Source organism: Ananas comosus, linkage group 8 (genome assembly GCF_001540865.1).
Source record: "Ananas comosus cultivar F153 linkage group 8, ASM154086v1, whole genome shotgun sequence".
Taxonomy (NCBI): domain Eukaryota; kingdom Viridiplantae; phylum Streptophyta; class Magnoliopsida; order Poales; family Bromeliaceae; genus Ananas; species Ananas comosus.
In genome coordinates, this window is record NC_033628.1 from 10,723,567 (window position 1) to 10,740,902 (window position 17,336).

The following is a 17,336-nucleotide window of genomic DNA, read 5'->3' on the forward strand; positions in this document are numbered from 1 at the left end:
CGCACTGATAATCTGAAAATAAAATAACACTTGGATTCTGCAATTGTTATTAATAAAGTTAATATTGAGAATGCTACAGTTAATTAATCATTAATAAGATATTTTATTTGCAATTAATTAAATAAAAATTCCCATGTATGTAATAGTGCACATTAAAAAGGAAATGTACGATCTCGGAACACGAAAGCGTACGGTACTTTCTCAACGGAAGTGTTAAAAAAAAAAAGGGACAGGAGGCATCAAACGACAGAGAACAGCCCACGTGGCGAGATCAGGACCACCGGATGACCAGGGGACAGTTTCCCTGTACTAACGTAGCGCAAACCCCACTTCTCTCAACCCACGGTCTCCCGCGCGTTGACCGAGAAATTATGGCTGCACCCGGTGTATTAGTACGCTTTATGGATCTTTTATAATAATTAATGATTTGGCAAAATTTTGCACAGACCCTCTGGGGGGAAAAATTCTAGAATGCAACGGGTATATTAGTGACGTGGCGTAACAAACTAATCAAATTAATCCTTTTAAGAATATATGTCCCATCATGATTGTAAAAAAATATTTTTATTGTACTTTTGTTTGAAAAGAATGAATGTGATTGGCTTGTTATTGATGACGTGGTGTAAGTGTGACAGTGTAGAATTCCTCCTCTGGGGGACTCAAATTTCTAAATTTAAAATAGGGGGTAAATTTTTTATTATAAATGTAGAAATTATGTAGCCTTCTCGGAGACTCAAATTTCACACATACTCTTTTAGCTGACTAAATATTCATATAATATAAACGTAGAAACGATGCAATAGTGCTGTGATTGGTGATGACAAAATAAAATTGAGTCAATAAAATTGCAGGAAAATTGAGGTTCATGATAATTTTCTATATTTGAAAGGGTATTTATGATATTTTAACTTTTGTAGGGATATTCATAAAATTTATAAGTTATCTTAAAAATGGTACATGATGTATACCCCACCCATCAAACGTGAGATGATTTTTACTAATCACGTTAATGTGACTACTGAAAAAGTCCCCACCCTAGGATAGTAAAAAGTTTAGAATGTACTGATTATATTATTAATGTAACATTTCTAACCAATCAGACTGCCTTTCTTGGGTTCACCTATCCCATCATGGTTATTAGAAAAATATTTTTATTATACTTCTCTCAACGAGACATGTGATTTACAAATTATTGATGATATGGTGTAAATGTGACACAACAGACTTTTTTTTAGGATAGATGAGGTGTACATATATACCTCTTTTGGGGTGTACAAATATTTTTATTCGGATTAAAAAAGAGTTAAGCACTAATTAACTTAATAAAATGATGGTTGTTTTTTTCTTAACAATTCATTGTAGGCAAAATATCAATATATTTTACCTTCTAAACTGTTTGTTTTATAACAATAGCAGGACTTTTTAATTTTTCATTAGGTGTATTATATCAGTTTTATTTGATTAATTTTTTTAAAAAATATGTTAAATTTAAGTTTACTAAATTCTTAACTTGTTTGGAGATAAAATAAAATTTTTGAAATAGTTCATTCAATATGAATGTAAATTTTACTAATAAATGGATTTGATTTTTTTTTTTTGATATCTACAAGGGCATTGATAATATTTTGAACTTTCAAAGAGCATTCATGAAAATTACCATTTNAGTATTTATCCAAAAAACTCTCGTTTCAAAGATTTAAAATATCCTTTTTTCTATGAACATGTAAGATTTACTCCATATATTACATGTGAAGTGGGCACTCTATAGAAAATGATCGATGTAGCTATACTGATTACCTTTTTAAAATGAGAGTTTACTTGCCTTATACGTAGTATGTGGGAAAAACCCCACGTATATATTGTAACGGGTAAAATAAAATCTTATTATTGTTATTTTCTCTATCAAAAGACTTACGGGAATACAATTTACCATTAAAAGTACTTACGAGAAACTTTCAAGTTTTATAATAGTTACGGGAACATCTATAGTTTTTTTTTTTTAGTTTAGGTAAATAATCATTTTAAATGTAAGTATAACTTACTTGATAAAGTTTTTAAAATAAAATAGAGGTTTGTTCAATTCTTAAATCATTTGAATTTAAATTGTATAAAAAATTTTTTTAATTAGTTTATTTTGACTATATTATGTGGATTACTTTTTAATTTTTCAGGACGATAACAATATTTTGTTTGTCAAATCTTCCATTTTATATAACTATAAAACGGATGTTACTTAACAATTCTTTTTTTGTTGGTAGTAAAATAATTCAATTAATCACGAATTGAGAAAAAATTAGGCTTATTTTTATAAACATGTGGGGTTTTCTCCATATATACATGTGGAGTAGATAGGATTTTTTTTCAGACAACACAGTGTAAATGTGGTATAGTAGTTATTAAACATTTAGTGTACAGAGCAACTCTCTTCATATTATTTTTATAAAAAGATTATTGGTACTACCCTATCCACTTGGGTTCTTTCCGTCAGACTAACCAATCTTTACAATGTAATTATTATATTAGTCATGTAAGATTTGAAAAATGATAGGATCCCACCCCTGAAAAAGTCATCAGTGTAATTGCACTAATCATTTTTAGTAGAGTGCAAACTACCCACCCCATATGTAGTACATGGTAAAAATTCTATTGAATATTTAAAATACTTATAGGGATGTTTTCAATTTTATAGTATTTATGGGAAAGTTTATATCTTTTAATAGTACTTGGAGTTAAAAGGACGTTAAAATAACTGAGTTAAAATAAAACAGTAGTGGTTAGTGTCGTGATAACGTAGCAAAGATGCAAATATAATATACTTATAAATCAGTCGATTTTCTCATACACACTTTAAACTCAGAGGCTCTTCCGATGTATTAAAGATGTAAATATTATTTTTTAAATGGGGGATAAAATTTAAATCTTTAAACTCAGGGGGTCTCCTCCTTAAGATGTGACAGTGTGAATGTGGTGCAGTAGTTATTGTTCGGTTAGTGTAAGTAAGAAAAGTTTGTTTTCATGTTATTTTTATAAAAAAATGTTAGTACTACCCTGTATATAAGAATTTTCCTAATTAAACTAATCAAACAATGCGGTGCAGTGATTATATGGGCAACGTAAGATCTTAAAAAGGGGGGTCTCCCAGACACGTTTTAAAACGGTTTAGTAATTAATAATATTTTCTAGGTATTTCGCATGATTATGTGGCCCACGTCGGTATTAAAGAGCCAGTTGCGCGCCCTCTGGCACCCAACTCTCTTCACCCCAAACGCGATGCAATCATGTCCCTTTGACAGGGGACCAGTAGGCCACCAGGACTAGAGCGGTGCACCCGACAAGAGACAGCAAACTACGGAGGACAGGGAAAAAAAAAAATTGTGAAGGCAACTCTTTCATGGCATGCGAAAGCACAAGGCTCTAGCATGTAAAGGAAAAATTACACGTGATAATGTATGTACCCTTAAAAATAAATTAATTAACGTTTATTTTATAGAATAATTACTAATTAATTGACATCGTAAGAGTTATAATTGAAATAATTATTGTTAACGTCTTAGGTTCACAATAAAATAAAAGTCTAATAGTCACGCCGTGATTAACGAAAATATATAATAATTATTATATGAAAACAATTCAATTGTTTATTTCACTTAAAAAATTAACTCGAGTGCTTGTTTATATGTAAGGATAGAACGTATAGAAGTTTACATGCTCCTAGCCAGGGTTTATCTTGTTTTTACTTTTACAAAATAAGAATACCCATCGCAAACCAAGCTTTTATTGCCCCCCTTATTCGAGAACAAGGACGGAAACAAGGGTTTAATCATACAAACCAAAGGCCTCTGTCATCAAAGGCTCTTAGACCTTGTTCGACCATATTCTGACCTTAACGACAAGATGGACAAAGCACCTTGTTTGAACAAGGAACTACTCTTGTTCCAATTAATTTTAGATTTAAATTAAAATTACTGTCATTTAATAATTAATTAGATTAATTATATAAATTTAATAATAAATAATGAATTTATTAAAAAAAAAAAGAACTCTGATGTTATTTAGGCATTAAATAACTTTTTATTAGTCACATTGATGTAGCTAGTAAAAGCTATCGCACCGGTGAAGTGTACATTATATACCTCATTTAGAATGTACAAGTACCTTTTTTCAAGTACCTTTTTTTCTAGAGTTTTTTTTGCATTTAGCCCCTTGGCAAATTTTTTTTTTAAAATAGTTTTGTCAAAATTTAATTTGCAAAAATGGTCCTAGGCCTGCCACGCAGGCGCCACGTCAGCACCACACGGGCGGGGCTAGGGGGCGGTAGTTAAGTTAAACACGGTGAATGGTTCACCTTGTTTGGTACGTATTTTTTGTATATTAAAAAGAGGAATAGGAAATTTGTATTCATTTTCTTCTATTTTTCAAAAATCTGAACCCGAACCCGAACCCGAAAATCAAATTAAAATTCAAACCCGGATCCGAACCCGACGGATTTTAAAAGTTCATATCCATATTCATATCTGACCAAAAACTTGAAACCCGAACCTGAATCCAGCGGATTTTAAAAATCTATACCGTTGGATAAAGATCTAAGAAATAAAAATTATTATATTTTTTATATATTGTATAAATAAATAAAAATAAATTATGTATATATATACTTATTAATTTATTCGGGTTTGAAGTTCGAATAATATTTCGGCACTAATCCATAGTTTATTGAACGATCACGTATCTTATATCCTCTTTTCATAAAAATACGTACTATAACACAGATGACTATTCAACCGTGTTTGAACCGGGTTAAGTGGTTCATCCGTGTCACTTAAACACGTGTCCGCCTGCCGGGGGCTGACGTGGCGCTGCGTGGCAGGTACCCCAGGACCATTTTTAGCAACTTAATTTTGACAGGCGCTAATTTTACAAATAAAACATTTGCACGGGGCTAAATGTATAAAAAGCTTTTTCCTATAAAATTTGGAAATTTGCCATTTCAAAAAAGCGCTATTTATTGAAAAAAAAAAACTCTGATGTATTTAGGTCGCTTAAATAATTTTAAAATAATAATATCCAAAGGGACGGTTAATCTTAGGGATTCTCATAAGGGTATTGGATGTCCGAAATTTATTCGAAGCGAACCCGAGTGAAACGGCATATTCCGAATGCTAATGAATTTGGATTCAGATTATGGATATCAAAAATAAATAATTCGACGGAATCTGGATTGGATATGATTTTGGACTGATAATCGACCCAGAAGCCGATTTATTTTGTATTAATATAATATATATATATTAAAATTTTTGATGTATATATTTGAATTTGTATTTTAAAATTCATAGTTTAGTATAATATATTTTGAAATATTTGAAAAAATAAAATAATTGTTTCGGGTTCAAATTTTCGAGTTCTGCGTTCGGGTTCGGGTTCGAATTTTTCGTTGGTTCGGGTTTGGATATCTGGATTTGTCTAAAATCCGTCGGGTGTTGAGATTGGGGTTCGGGTGTTGCGTCTCGGGTTGTGGAATCGGTCGGCGTTCGGATTGTGTTGAAAATCGCCCGAATCGACCGTTTGACATGCTCTAGTTAGATCATAAATTTAGCATTCAAAATTTAGCATTCTTGGTGCTTGTAATTATTTAGTCATTGGATTAAAAAATATGGTTAGGATGACGTGGGCCCCCTAGGATTGAGTGGAGTGGTTGGTTGAATATAGATATAATCTAACGGTTGAAAATGATCAAAGACATAAATCTAATGTAAAAAAATTTTATAAGGCACCAATGTTTCATGCTTTTACAAGCATCATATCTGAACTATTATTATATATATATATATATATATATATATATATATTATATATATTATATAAATATATAATTTCAGAAGTATAAAAGTTATTGTTTCCGAATTTTTTGATTCTTAGACTAAAAATTATAGACTGAGATCACAGTGGTCCTCATAGGAGTTTAGTAATTTCCGAAGAGAATAATATTAATTTAAAGATAGAAATGATAAAAAAAAATGATTCAAAAATGTAAAAATGAGCACCACGTAAGTGCAGATTTCGAGGACTTTTTTTAAATAACCCTCTAAAATTTTTAAAATTTGCGCGAATAACCCACTCAATTTTTATTTGTAAAATAACCCTCTTTTGCCACGTGGCGCCACGTTAGAATTTTTTTAAAGGGGTAAATCGTTACGGCGTTTTTTCATTTTTTTTAAAGAGGTGAATCGTTCACCGTCTTTTCCTATTTCTTTTAAAGAGGGTGAACTTTTCACCCGTTTCTCCCATACTTTATTTACTGTTATTTTCTATATTCCATATATAATCCTAACAATCACATAAAATTTAACAAATTATATTATAATTTAACAACTTTTAAATCTGAATATTATCTATATAATTTCATATAATCTTAACTGCTTTTATATGAAATTATATGGATAAATTATTAGGATTTAAAAGTTGTTAAGATTATATGGGATATAGAAAGAAACAGTAAATAAGTGAAAGACGGTGAATGATTTACCGTTTTTAAAAGAAATGGGAGAAAGCGGTGAACGATTCACCGCCTTTAAAAGAAATAAGAGAAAACGGCGAACGATTCACCGTCTTTATAAGAAAATCCTGACGTGGCGCCTACGTGGCGAAAGGAGGGTTAGTTTTACAAATAAAATTTTCATATAGTTATTTTGCCAATTACAATTTTTTAGAGGGTTATTTTATAAAAAAGCCCGATTTCGAATCACAATAGTTAGACTCATTATATATTACATATATAGGTGTTCGAATTACAGTGCATGAAATGTTATAACACCGGGTGCATGAAATAATTTACTCTCGAGTCATACCAGTATCGTGCAGTAGGATCGGCAGCTACAGCCACCCCTACTCTGAGAAATTATTGCGTGCACTCAGTGTATTCACTTGCCACATGCACCGCGCATAATAATATCGTACTGCTAATTAATTCATTGCATTTTAGTTTCAAGCTTTTAATTTTTGGTAATATTTCGGTTTAAATTTTTAGATTATTATAAGCAAAATTCACGATCTAATTTACTTTACTATATCATAATGTATTATTGATTTACATTTTATTTGAGACCTTAAAGAAAATTGATGCCTAAAATTTTATAATTTTATATATATATATATATAGGCGAGAGGAGCGGTGCATGGGGATGCACTCGTACACCTGTTGCGGGCGATAATTTTTTCGCCAACCCACTCCGCACGTGCGACCAAAACCGCCTCTTAAATCTCACATAGGTTAAAATGTATGAAGAACCCCTACACTACCGTTCATCTGAAATGGACCCTTCAACTAATTAATTTTTTTCTTTGTTTACTGTGAATTCTTTGATAAATTTTTTGATTGATTAGAGATGTTAAAGCAACACTAATAAGTAAACAAATTTGGAAGTTGAAGGATGTGAATCGGAAATGGAATATCGTTGAGGAGTTCTTTATACATTTTGCACCAAGCTAAGCTAATAAACACCCACCCACTCCACCACTTTTCCCCTCCCAAACCCCTCTGTTTTTTGCCTCTTCGTCCCACTCTACAGATAAACCGAATCTTTCCCCTCTCTCTCTCTCTCTCTCTCTCTCTCTCTCTCTCTCCTTTCCTCTTTCTTCTTTTTCTGCTATTAACCCCTCTCAAGCGTTGTTGTTGTGTGTGTGTGTGTGTGTGTGTGTGTGCGCGAGAGAGAGAGATAGAGAGAGAGTAGCGTTGATACACCGTGTGGAATCAGAACAATATCTTACTTCGCTTTTTTTTTTTTTTTTTTCTTCTTTTTGTTCCTCTCAATTCTTGCGTGATTTGTACGGTATATCACCGCCGCTCCCTTGCTATCTGTCTCCCTCTCCCTCTCCCCCAAGCTTCTTCTGAGGACAAGAAAAGGAAGCCCAAAAAAAAGAAAAGAAAAGAAGAAGAAGAAATCTCTTATTTTGTTGTTGTTGTTGTTGTTGTTGTTGTTGCTGCTGCTGCTGCTGTTGTTGTTGTTGTGTTTGTTTGTTACTGTTGTTGTTGTTGTTGTTGTTGTTGTTGTTGTTGTTCGGAGATGGAGAGGAGCGACCCGGCATCGTACTGGTTCGGCGACGACGACGACGACTTCGACCCCGCGGCGCTCCCCGCCCTCGATCGCGCCGCGGACGACGACGGCGGCTTTCTCTCCGAGATCGACCGCATCCTCGAGAGCATCAACTCAGAACAGGCCTCGCCCCCGGCCCCGGCGGCGGCGGCGGCGGCGGCGGCGGCGGCGCCGCCGCCTGAAATTGTTGTGGCCTCTGAATTCGCAATCGCCGAGACGGCAGCGGCGGCGGTCCTCGGGAAGGAGTTCGTCGTCAAGAACGGCGGAGCGGCGAGGAGGGACGGCGATTGGAGGGATCGGAGAAGGCGGGGGGACGGCGAGTGGGGCCGGAAGAGAGAGCGCGACGGCCTCGCCGGAGACAGGAGGGAGTGCCGGCGAGGGTATTGGGAGCGCGACAGGTCCGGGAAGGTCGTCTACCGTGTCGGCTTTTGGGAGCCCGACTGCGAAAGAGAGGCCAAGAGAGTGCGAAGGGGTAGCCCGGAGCAAACCAGGGCGAGCCCCGAGTCGCGGCGGACGGAGGATGCCGCCGCTGCCGCAGCGGCAAAGAAGGAGAAGCCGGCAGAGGAGCAGGCGCGGCAGTACCAGCTCGACGTCCTCGAGCAGGCGAAGAAGAAGAACACCATCGCCTTTCTTGAGACCGGGGCCGGGAAGACCCTCATTGCCGTGCTTCTGATCAAGAGCGTCTGCGCAGATTTGCTCAAAGAGAACAAGAAGATGCTCGCCATCTTCCTCGTCCCAAAAGTCCCTCTTGTGTATCAGGTAGTATATCTAGCACAAGAGGAAGCTCTGATATTGTGTGCTTGTTTCTAAGGGTTTTGAATTTTGATGATTACAGCAAGCGGAGGTCATTCGCGAGAGGACCGGGTGCAATGTCGGGCATTACTGCGGGGAGATGGGACAAGATTTCTGGGATGCTCGGAGATGGCAACGCGAATTTGAATCCAAAGAGGCAAGAGTCTCATTTTTTTTTTCTCGAATTTCCTCGTGAAAAGTTAATCTTTTTACTCGTCTCTATATCTTAATTTTTGATATCTTGGTTCAGTTTAGTGTGCAACTTCGATGGGGATATGTTTTCAAAGGAACTTCCGTACTAAGATTTAAACAATTCGCTTTATTAGCTTCGGAGGAATTTTTAGGAGATTCTTCAAGAACATATTGAAATGAGTTGTTCTTTGCAGGTACTAGTTATGACAGCTCAAATTTTATTAAACATTCTCAGGCACAGTATAATTAAAATGGAAGCTATCCATCTTCTAATTTTGGATGAGTGCCATCATGCTGTGAAAAAACATCCATATTCCTTAGTGATGTCTGAATTTTATCATACAACTCCAAAGGATAGAAGGCCTGCTGTTTTCGGTATGACGGCTTCTCCTGTCAACTTGAAGGGTATGATCTTTTTGGAGTGTTGTGTTGTTCCATCGTAACTTTCCGTTGTTCTTTTCTTGGCTAGCACATGCAATAGCATTCGCCATCTTGTGTTCCAAAACTTCTGCTAGTAGTGAATTGGATTTTTTTTTTTTTCTTTCTGCTCAGGAGTTTCTAGTCAGGAGGACTGTGCTATCAAGATTCGGAATCTTGAAAGCAAATTGGATTCCATTGTGTGTACGGTGAAAGATCGAAAAGAGCTGGAGAAACATGTTCCTATGCCTTTGGAAATTGTCATCCAGTATGATAAAGCAGCTACTCTCTGGTCGCTGCATGAGCAAATTAAACAAATGGAAGTGGCTGTTGAAGAAGCTGCGCGCTCTAGCTCGCGAAGAAGCAAGTGGCAGTTCATGGGAGCTCGAGACGCGGGGTCAAAGGAGGAACTGCGCCTCGTCTATGGTGTTTCCGAAAGAACTGAAAGTGACGGTGCTGCTAATTTAATTCAGAAATTGCGAGCTATAAATTATGCCCTAGGTGAACTAGGACAATGGTGTGCTTATAAGGTATATTTCATTATATCAAATTGCCTGTAGCTAATGTTTTGCAAACACATCATATTTAAATAGCTCTTGCAAAACTGGTTTCAGGTTGCGCAATCATTTTTGACAGCTTTGCAAAATGATGAAAGGGCTAATTACCAGGTTGATGTCAAGTTTCAAGAGCAATATCTAATGAAAGTTGTAGGATTATTGCAATGCCAGCTGTCTGAGGGAGCTGTCACGAAAAATGATTCAGACAATGCAAATATGCGCAATGGTGACTGCCAGTGCACGGAAGAACTAGAGGAGGGGGAGTTGCCGGACAGTCATGGTCGGTGCTTGAGTTTGGCTTGTTACTAGCTTTTCTCAATCTTCTAAATTTTTCACTTTCGTTTTATAGATCTTTTTTGTGGGTTTTTTTTTTTTTTTTTTTTTTTTCCATTTGTTTAGTTTATCTGATTTTGTCTGCATTGCAACTTTTGTAGCCGTCTCTGGTGGTGAACATGTAGACATTATCATTGGAGCTGCTGTGGCAGATGGAAAAGTTACTCCTAAGGTGCAGGCGTTGATTAAAATACTTCTTAAGTACCAACACACAGAGGATTTTCGTGCTATTATCTTTGTGGAGCGAGTGGTTGCTGCATTAGTTCTTCCCAAGGTTAAATATACCCTACTGCTTTATTTATTTATCTGCGAAAGATCTTATAGTGAGCCTAGATCACTTTATGTAACTCTTTTTCTTTCCATATTCAGGTCTTCTCAGAGCTTCCGTCCTTGAGCTTCATTAAATGCGCGAGTTTGATTGGACACAACAATAATCAGGAGATGCGCACATGCCAAATGCAGGACACGATCGCTAGATTTCGTGATGGAAGGGTATGTTTTAATTCCAGAAATTTCTGGGTGCTAAAATCATATAGCTGCAACTAGTGCTGGGATTCATATTTTTAATGAAATTTTTGTTGGCCGCTATTTAGCTTGCTTATTGTTTATTTGCAAACTGGCTGTCCCCTTGAAGTACTGTCTTCTGAAATAATACTAAGAAGTCTTGCCCACCTTTGGAGCAAAGTTGATGTACGATGAAGTTGTTCATTGTAACATGCAGGTTACTTTACTAGTAGCTACAAGTGTAGCTGAGGAAGGACTTGATATTCGGCAGTGCAATGTTGTTATTCGTTTTGACCTTGCAAAAACTGTTCTAGCTTATATCCAATCAAGAGGTCGTGCTAGGAAGCCTGGATCAGATTACATATTGATGCTTGAAAGGTACTTGATGTTTACTAGGAAGTTGTATACACTACTAGTTATTTATCTTATTTTGCTAAACCAGACTGATGTAATTTTCAGGGAGAACTTATCACATGAAACATTTTTGAGGAATGCCCGTAATAGTGAGGAAACGTTGAGAAAGGAAGCTATAGAGAGAACTGATCTCAGTCATCTTAAAGGTACTCCTAGGTTAAATCCAATTGATATATTACCCGGTTCGATGTATCAGGTGGAGTCAACAGGTGCTGTTGTCAGTTTAAATTCTGCTGTTGGACTCATCCATTTTTACTGCTCCCAGCTACCCAGCGACAGGTACTTGCCTTTCATGAGGAACTGTAGATCTCTAGGTCTTTCTCTGAATTGCCTTTTTTTAAAATTCTTTTTATAATTTTGTGAATTTAATGCATCTTATGTTGAATTAGATATTCAATACTTCGTCCGGAGTTCATAATGGAAAGACATGAGAGGCCTGGGGGCCCAACTGAATATTCCTGCAAGCTTCAACTCCCTTGTAATGCTCCATTTGAGAAGCTTGAGGGTCCTATATGCAGTTCAATGCGCCTGGCACAGCAAGTATGATTATATTTGGCTACCAATTATTATCAAACAATGTGGGTATCAGAAAAAGTGTGAACTGGGAGTTGTCTCTACTTTGCAGGCTGTTTGTTTGGCTGCTTGCAAGAAACTACATGAAATGGGAGCATTTACGGACATGCTTTTACCTGACAAAGGAAGTGGAGAGAGGGGTGAAAAAGTTGAGCAGAATGATGAAGGTGATCCGCTTCCTGGAACAGCACGGCATAGAGAGTTCTATCCTGAAGGTGTTGCAGAAATTTTACAGGTGAGTTCATTTCAAACTCTGTTATTTATTTCCAATCATTTTTCGCATCATTTGAATTGTTGTTTACGGAAGGTGGTGATATTCCAATTTATAGGTTTAGAGGGAATTCTTTCATTATTATTAGTGTAATCATGCTTGCAAATTTAGTCATCCATTTGAGAATAATTTTTGCTGAAGATTGATCTGAGATTCGCTTTGATATTAGCATCATCTAGAAGACAATAACTGAAAATCTACAATGCAAGTTATTTTTTTTCCACTGTAAAGCTTTTGCTTTTTCACTAAAGTTTAAACATTTCCTTTTTGCATACTATTTCGGGTTTCTATTGGTCTTGCTCAGGCAAATGGGCAATTGATAGATCTAAACACATCTTTAAGCCTTGGAGGGTGGATCTGTCATTTCATTTATTGGGTGATGTGACCTTCATTTATTTCCATTTTTGTTACAAAGAAAGGACATAGACTAAGACTGAGCGAATTGACGGAAAAAAAAAAAAAAATCAGGCTTCTATCAGATTAATAGTGTGCAGTGATTTTCCTCATTCCATGGTGTCTGGTTACTATTCTTACTGCTGCACCACCATCAAGTGCTTTTTCGACCCTTGTCTCTCGAGTAGTGTACTTTTTTTCTTTTTGCTAGGAACGCATTCGAAGCCTTACATTGGAGTTATCTTTATGAATGCAGGGAGAGTGGATTTTATCTGGGAGAGATGGCTCCCACAAGTGTCAATTGTTCAAATTGCATATGTATGCTGTCACCTGCGTTAATATTGGGACTTCTAAGGACCCATTTCTTACGCAAGTTTCAGATTTTGCTGTCCTTTTTGGCAGTGAGCTGGATGCAGAGGTATAAATTGATTACCGCTTTGCCACACAATCTGGAAATGGTTTGTTCATCTCTAAGAACTCGTTTATATTTTGTAGGTTTTATCGATGACGATGGATCTCTTTGTTGCTAGAACAATGGTTACAAAGGCATCTCTTGTCTTCCGGGGACCAATAGAGATAATGGAAACTCAGGTTTGTTGCTCTTCTCTATCATAAGAAATATATATGGTATAAGCTGCTGATTTTTCACTTTTGGTATTAATATTTTTTTCCAGCTGGTTTTGCTGAAAAGCTTTCATGTTAGACTCATGAGCATTGTACTTGATGTCGATGTTGAACCCTCGACGACTCCATGGGATCCTGCAAAAGCCTATCTATTTGTGCCTATAGTAGCTGAGAAATGCGTTAATCCTGTAGAAGAGATTGACTGGATGCTGATTGATAACATAGTGAACGAACACGCATGGAAGAATCCACTTCAGAGGGCACGCCCTGATGTTTACTTAGGTACCAATGAGCGAACCCTTGGTGGAGATAGGAGGGAGTATGGGTTTGGAAAACTACGTCATGGAATGGCTTTTGGTCAAAAAGCCCATCCTACTTATGGTATCAGAGGAGCTGTTGCGGAATTCGATGTTGTTAAAGCTTCTGGGTTAGTCCCTAATCGGGATTATGGAGTAAGCATGGATGAAGCTTATTATTATAGTCAAGGTAAATTATTCATGGCAGACACCTGTATGGACACGAAAGAACTTGTTGGAAGGATTGTAACAGCTGCACATTCGGGGAAAAGGTTCTATGTCGATTCTGTTCGCTACGAAATGAATGCTGAGAACTCATTTCCCAGGAAGGAGGGTTACCTAGGGCCGTTGGAGTATAGCTCTTATGCTGATTACTACAGGCAGAAGTAAGTTAAATATTCCTTTGTTGAATGTGTCCTGTATATAAGCTTTCAAGAGATTCTAATGTATCAGGTTTATAAGCTATCAAGATATTCTAAGTTCGGGTCAAATAAAATTCACATCGTTGTGTCTTTCAATTGTTTTCAGGTATGGTGTAGAGTTAATTTATAAGAAACAACCTCTTATACGAGGACGGGGCGTCTCATATTGCAAGAATCTTCTCTCCCCTAGATTTGAGCATTCTGAAGGTAGTTTTTGTCATCTCCTTTTGCCTTTTTTTTTTTTTGTGCCTTATTCTCATTTTCACTTCTAACTGGCAGAACTTTGGGTTTTTGTAGCACGAGATGGTGAATCCGAGGAGAATCTAGACAAGACCTACTATGTATTTTTACCTCCCGAGTTATGCCTGGTTCATCCACTTCCTGGAGCTCTAGTCCGTGGTGCTCAAAGGTTGCCCTCGATAATGAGAAGGGTAGAGAGCCTTCTTCTGGCAGTTCAGCTGAAGGATATGATCAACTATCCTGTCCCCGCTTCAAAAGTACTTCCAGCTCCCTCAGTCTGTTTGTTTCCAAATCGATACTAAAAGAACCGGTTTTTCTTGAAAATCTTTAATTTGCTTATTTGGCTCCATGACCTCTTCTTTTTTTTGTCCTTTGGCCAGATATTGGAAGCCTTGACGGCAGCTTCATGTCAGGAGACATTCTGCTATGAAAGAGCGGAGCTGCTTGGCGATGCATACCTCAAGTGGGTTGTCAGTAGATTCCTTTTCCTAAAATATCCTCAAAAACATGAGGGGCAACTTACCAGGATGAGGCAACAGATGGTGAGTAACATGGTACTGTACCAATACGCCCTTAATAAGGGGCTCCAATCGTACATACAGGCAGATCGCTTTGCCCCTTCTAGATGGGCTGCTCCTGGAGTTCTTCCTGTTTTCGATGAAGACACCAAAGAATTGGATTCGTCCATTTTTTATGAAGAATCTCCTGCTGATGACGGTGAGCTTCAAAAGGACTATTACGATGATTGTGAAGAAAATTTCCGAGAAGATGGTGAAATCGAGGGTGATTCAAGCTGCTATAGAGTTCTCTCTAGCAAAACTTTAGCAGATGTTGTGGAAGCATTGATTGGGGTCTATTATGTTGAAGGTGGGAAAATTGCAGCAAACCACCTTATGAACTGGATCGGGATCCAAGTGGAGCTGGACCCACTGGAGATTCCCCCTCCAAAGCCATATAATATACCTGAAAGCGTGATGAGGAGCATCGATTTTGATTCCCTAGAAGGCACATTGAACAACAGGTTTAGAGACAGGGGACTACTGGTTGAGGCCATTACGCATGCCTCGAGGCCTTCGTCGGGTGTTTCTTGTTACCAAAGGCTCGAATTTGTTGGTGATGCTGTGTTGGACCATTTGATCACAAGGCACTTATTCTTCACGTACACTGACTTGCCCCCTGGTCGCCTGACTGACTTGCGGGCTGCAGCTGTAAACAACGAGAACTTTGCACGGGTTGCGGTCAAGCACAAGCTGCACGCGCACCTTCGTCATGGATCAAGTGCATTGGAGGCACAGGTTTGCTTGTTTTCATTCACCTGTTTCTAGCTTAAAGGGATTAAAAATGAGTAAATGAATGTTTTGTTTTGTTGAAGATTCGGGAATTCGTGAAGGAAGTACAAGAAGAGCTGTCAAAACCAGGTTTCAACTCTTTCGGTCTTGGAGATTGTAAGGCTCCAAAGGTTCTTGGAGATATTGTTGAGTCTATTGCTGGAGCCATTTTTCTTGACAGTGGGCGTGATACTTCAATAGTTTGGACGGTAGTTTTTTGGTTCTTTCAGTTGATTCACTATTGTAGCATTTTTATTCCAGATCCCATGAAAGAATGAAATAATATTTTGGGTAAAATGTATGGAAAGTCCCTTACTATGTTATTATTGCTAGTTGGTCCCTAAACTTAAAGACTTAGAAGTCCTTTCGTAATTAAGTTATCTTACAACATGCGACTTCTTCCTATAATGTTGTAACCTTTTTAACTGCTTCAAGAACAATGGAATAAGTAGTCATTATAGACAGTTAAGATGACCTATACAGGATCAGCTGTACTTATTTATTTTTATGAAATTGCAATATATGAGAAGGCTCAAGAATTAAAATCTTTCAGTGAAGAGTTCAGAGGCTAAATCTCAATGTCAGGATTGTACATGGATACCTTACTGATTTTTGCAGCAAAAAAGGTCATATGATTGATTCCTTTTGCCACCCAGGTATTCCAACCGTTGCTGCATCCGATGGTGACCCCGGAGACTCTTCCGATGCACCCAGTGAGGGAGCTCCAAGAGCGCTGCCAGCAACAAGCTGAGGGCTTGGAATACAAAGCGACGCGCGCAGGCAACGTAGCTACAGTGGAAGTTTTCATCGATGGGGTTCAGATTGGAATAGCACAGAACCCACAGAAGAAAATGGCGCAGAAATTGGCTGCGAGGAATGCTCTCCACACCTTGAAGGAAAAGGACAGCGCATTGAAGAGAGATCCAGAGAAGAACGGTGAAAGGAGGAACGGAACTCAGATGTTCACAAGGCAAACTCTAAACGACATCTGCTTGCGAAGGCAATGGCCGATGCCGCAATACCGCTGTGTGAACGAAGGTGGCCCTGCACATGCGAAGAGGTTCGTCTATGCGGTGCGTGTTAACACATCCGATCGTGGATGGACCGATGAGTGCATTGGGGAGCCCATGCCTAGCGTGAAGAAGGCGAAGGACTCTGCCGCTGTTCTTCTCCTCGAGCTTCTTAATCGATCGTATCCTGATAATAATAATAATAATAATAATAATAATGATAATGATATTAACAACAACAACAACAACAACAACAACAACAACAACAATACAATAATAAATAATTATAAATAATTATAATTGCTGTTGTTTTGTTATTATATTATTATTTGAATGGTGCCATTCCTTGTGGTCTCTGTTAAGTGCAGCTAGAGCCTAAACAGAGACAAGCTACACAGACAAGTGAAGTATTCTTTATGTGCAATGTTGTATGCCAGATGGTAATTATTAACTTAATTCTCTTGAGAGTGGAAAGGAATGAAAAGATGTTTTCTTTCAACTCTGTTGTTGCTGGTTCTGTTTCTAAACTGTTTGTTCCCAAGATGTGTAACTGGAAACCAGAATCCCAGGACCTGGAGTTGTTATGTGCCGATTTATCGGTTTACTGGTAAATGTGATAGTAATAATTTTAAGTAGATGAAGAATGTTCAGGTGGAGAGATCAGGTAAACTTGTTTGCTTATTTCATGTAACCCTAAGAAGTGATTGATTTCCTTGTTTAATTTAATTATAAATCATCCATGTAGAGAACAAGGTAAGTATCTTGACTATCAGGACTAATAAATAGGGTAAAATGAACTTCAGCTTTTTGGTAAATTGATTTTGAACTTTGAATTTTTGGCAAGGGAAAACTTCAAAAACCCCTCATGTGGTTTCGC

At 37.4% G+C, this 17,336-nt stretch overlaps 1 protein-coding gene across 2 annotated transcripts; it reads left to right on the forward strand.

Annotated features, from left to right (window-relative positions):
- LOC109713744 (endoribonuclease Dicer homolog 1) lies at positions 8,035 to 17,094 on the forward strand. 2 transcript variants are annotated; one of them, XM_020237926.1, is made up of 19 exons: positions 8,035 to 8,852; positions 8,929 to 9,042; positions 9,272 to 9,482; positions 9,630 to 10,024; positions 10,109 to 10,331; positions 10,486 to 10,658; positions 10,754 to 10,876; positions 11,106 to 11,266; positions 11,348 to 11,581; positions 11,692 to 11,842; positions 11,928 to 12,110; positions 12,796 to 12,957; positions 13,035 to 13,130; positions 13,214 to 13,845; positions 13,988 to 14,088; positions 14,179 to 14,378; positions 14,502 to 15,416; positions 15,494 to 15,658; positions 16,106 to 17,094. In XM_020237926.1, exons 1-19 carry the CDS (start codon positions 8,064 to 8,066, stop codon positions 16,751 to 16,753), a joined length of 5,676 nt encoding a protein of 1,891 aa, XP_020093515.1. In that variant the 5' UTR covers positions 8,035 to 8,063; the 3' UTR covers positions 16,754 to 17,094. The 2 variants fall into 2 exon arrangements, with proteins under 2 accessions (XP_020093515.1, XP_020093516.1); XM_020237927.1 differs by having other exon boundaries at positions 8,711 to 8,852; positions 9,313 to 9,482.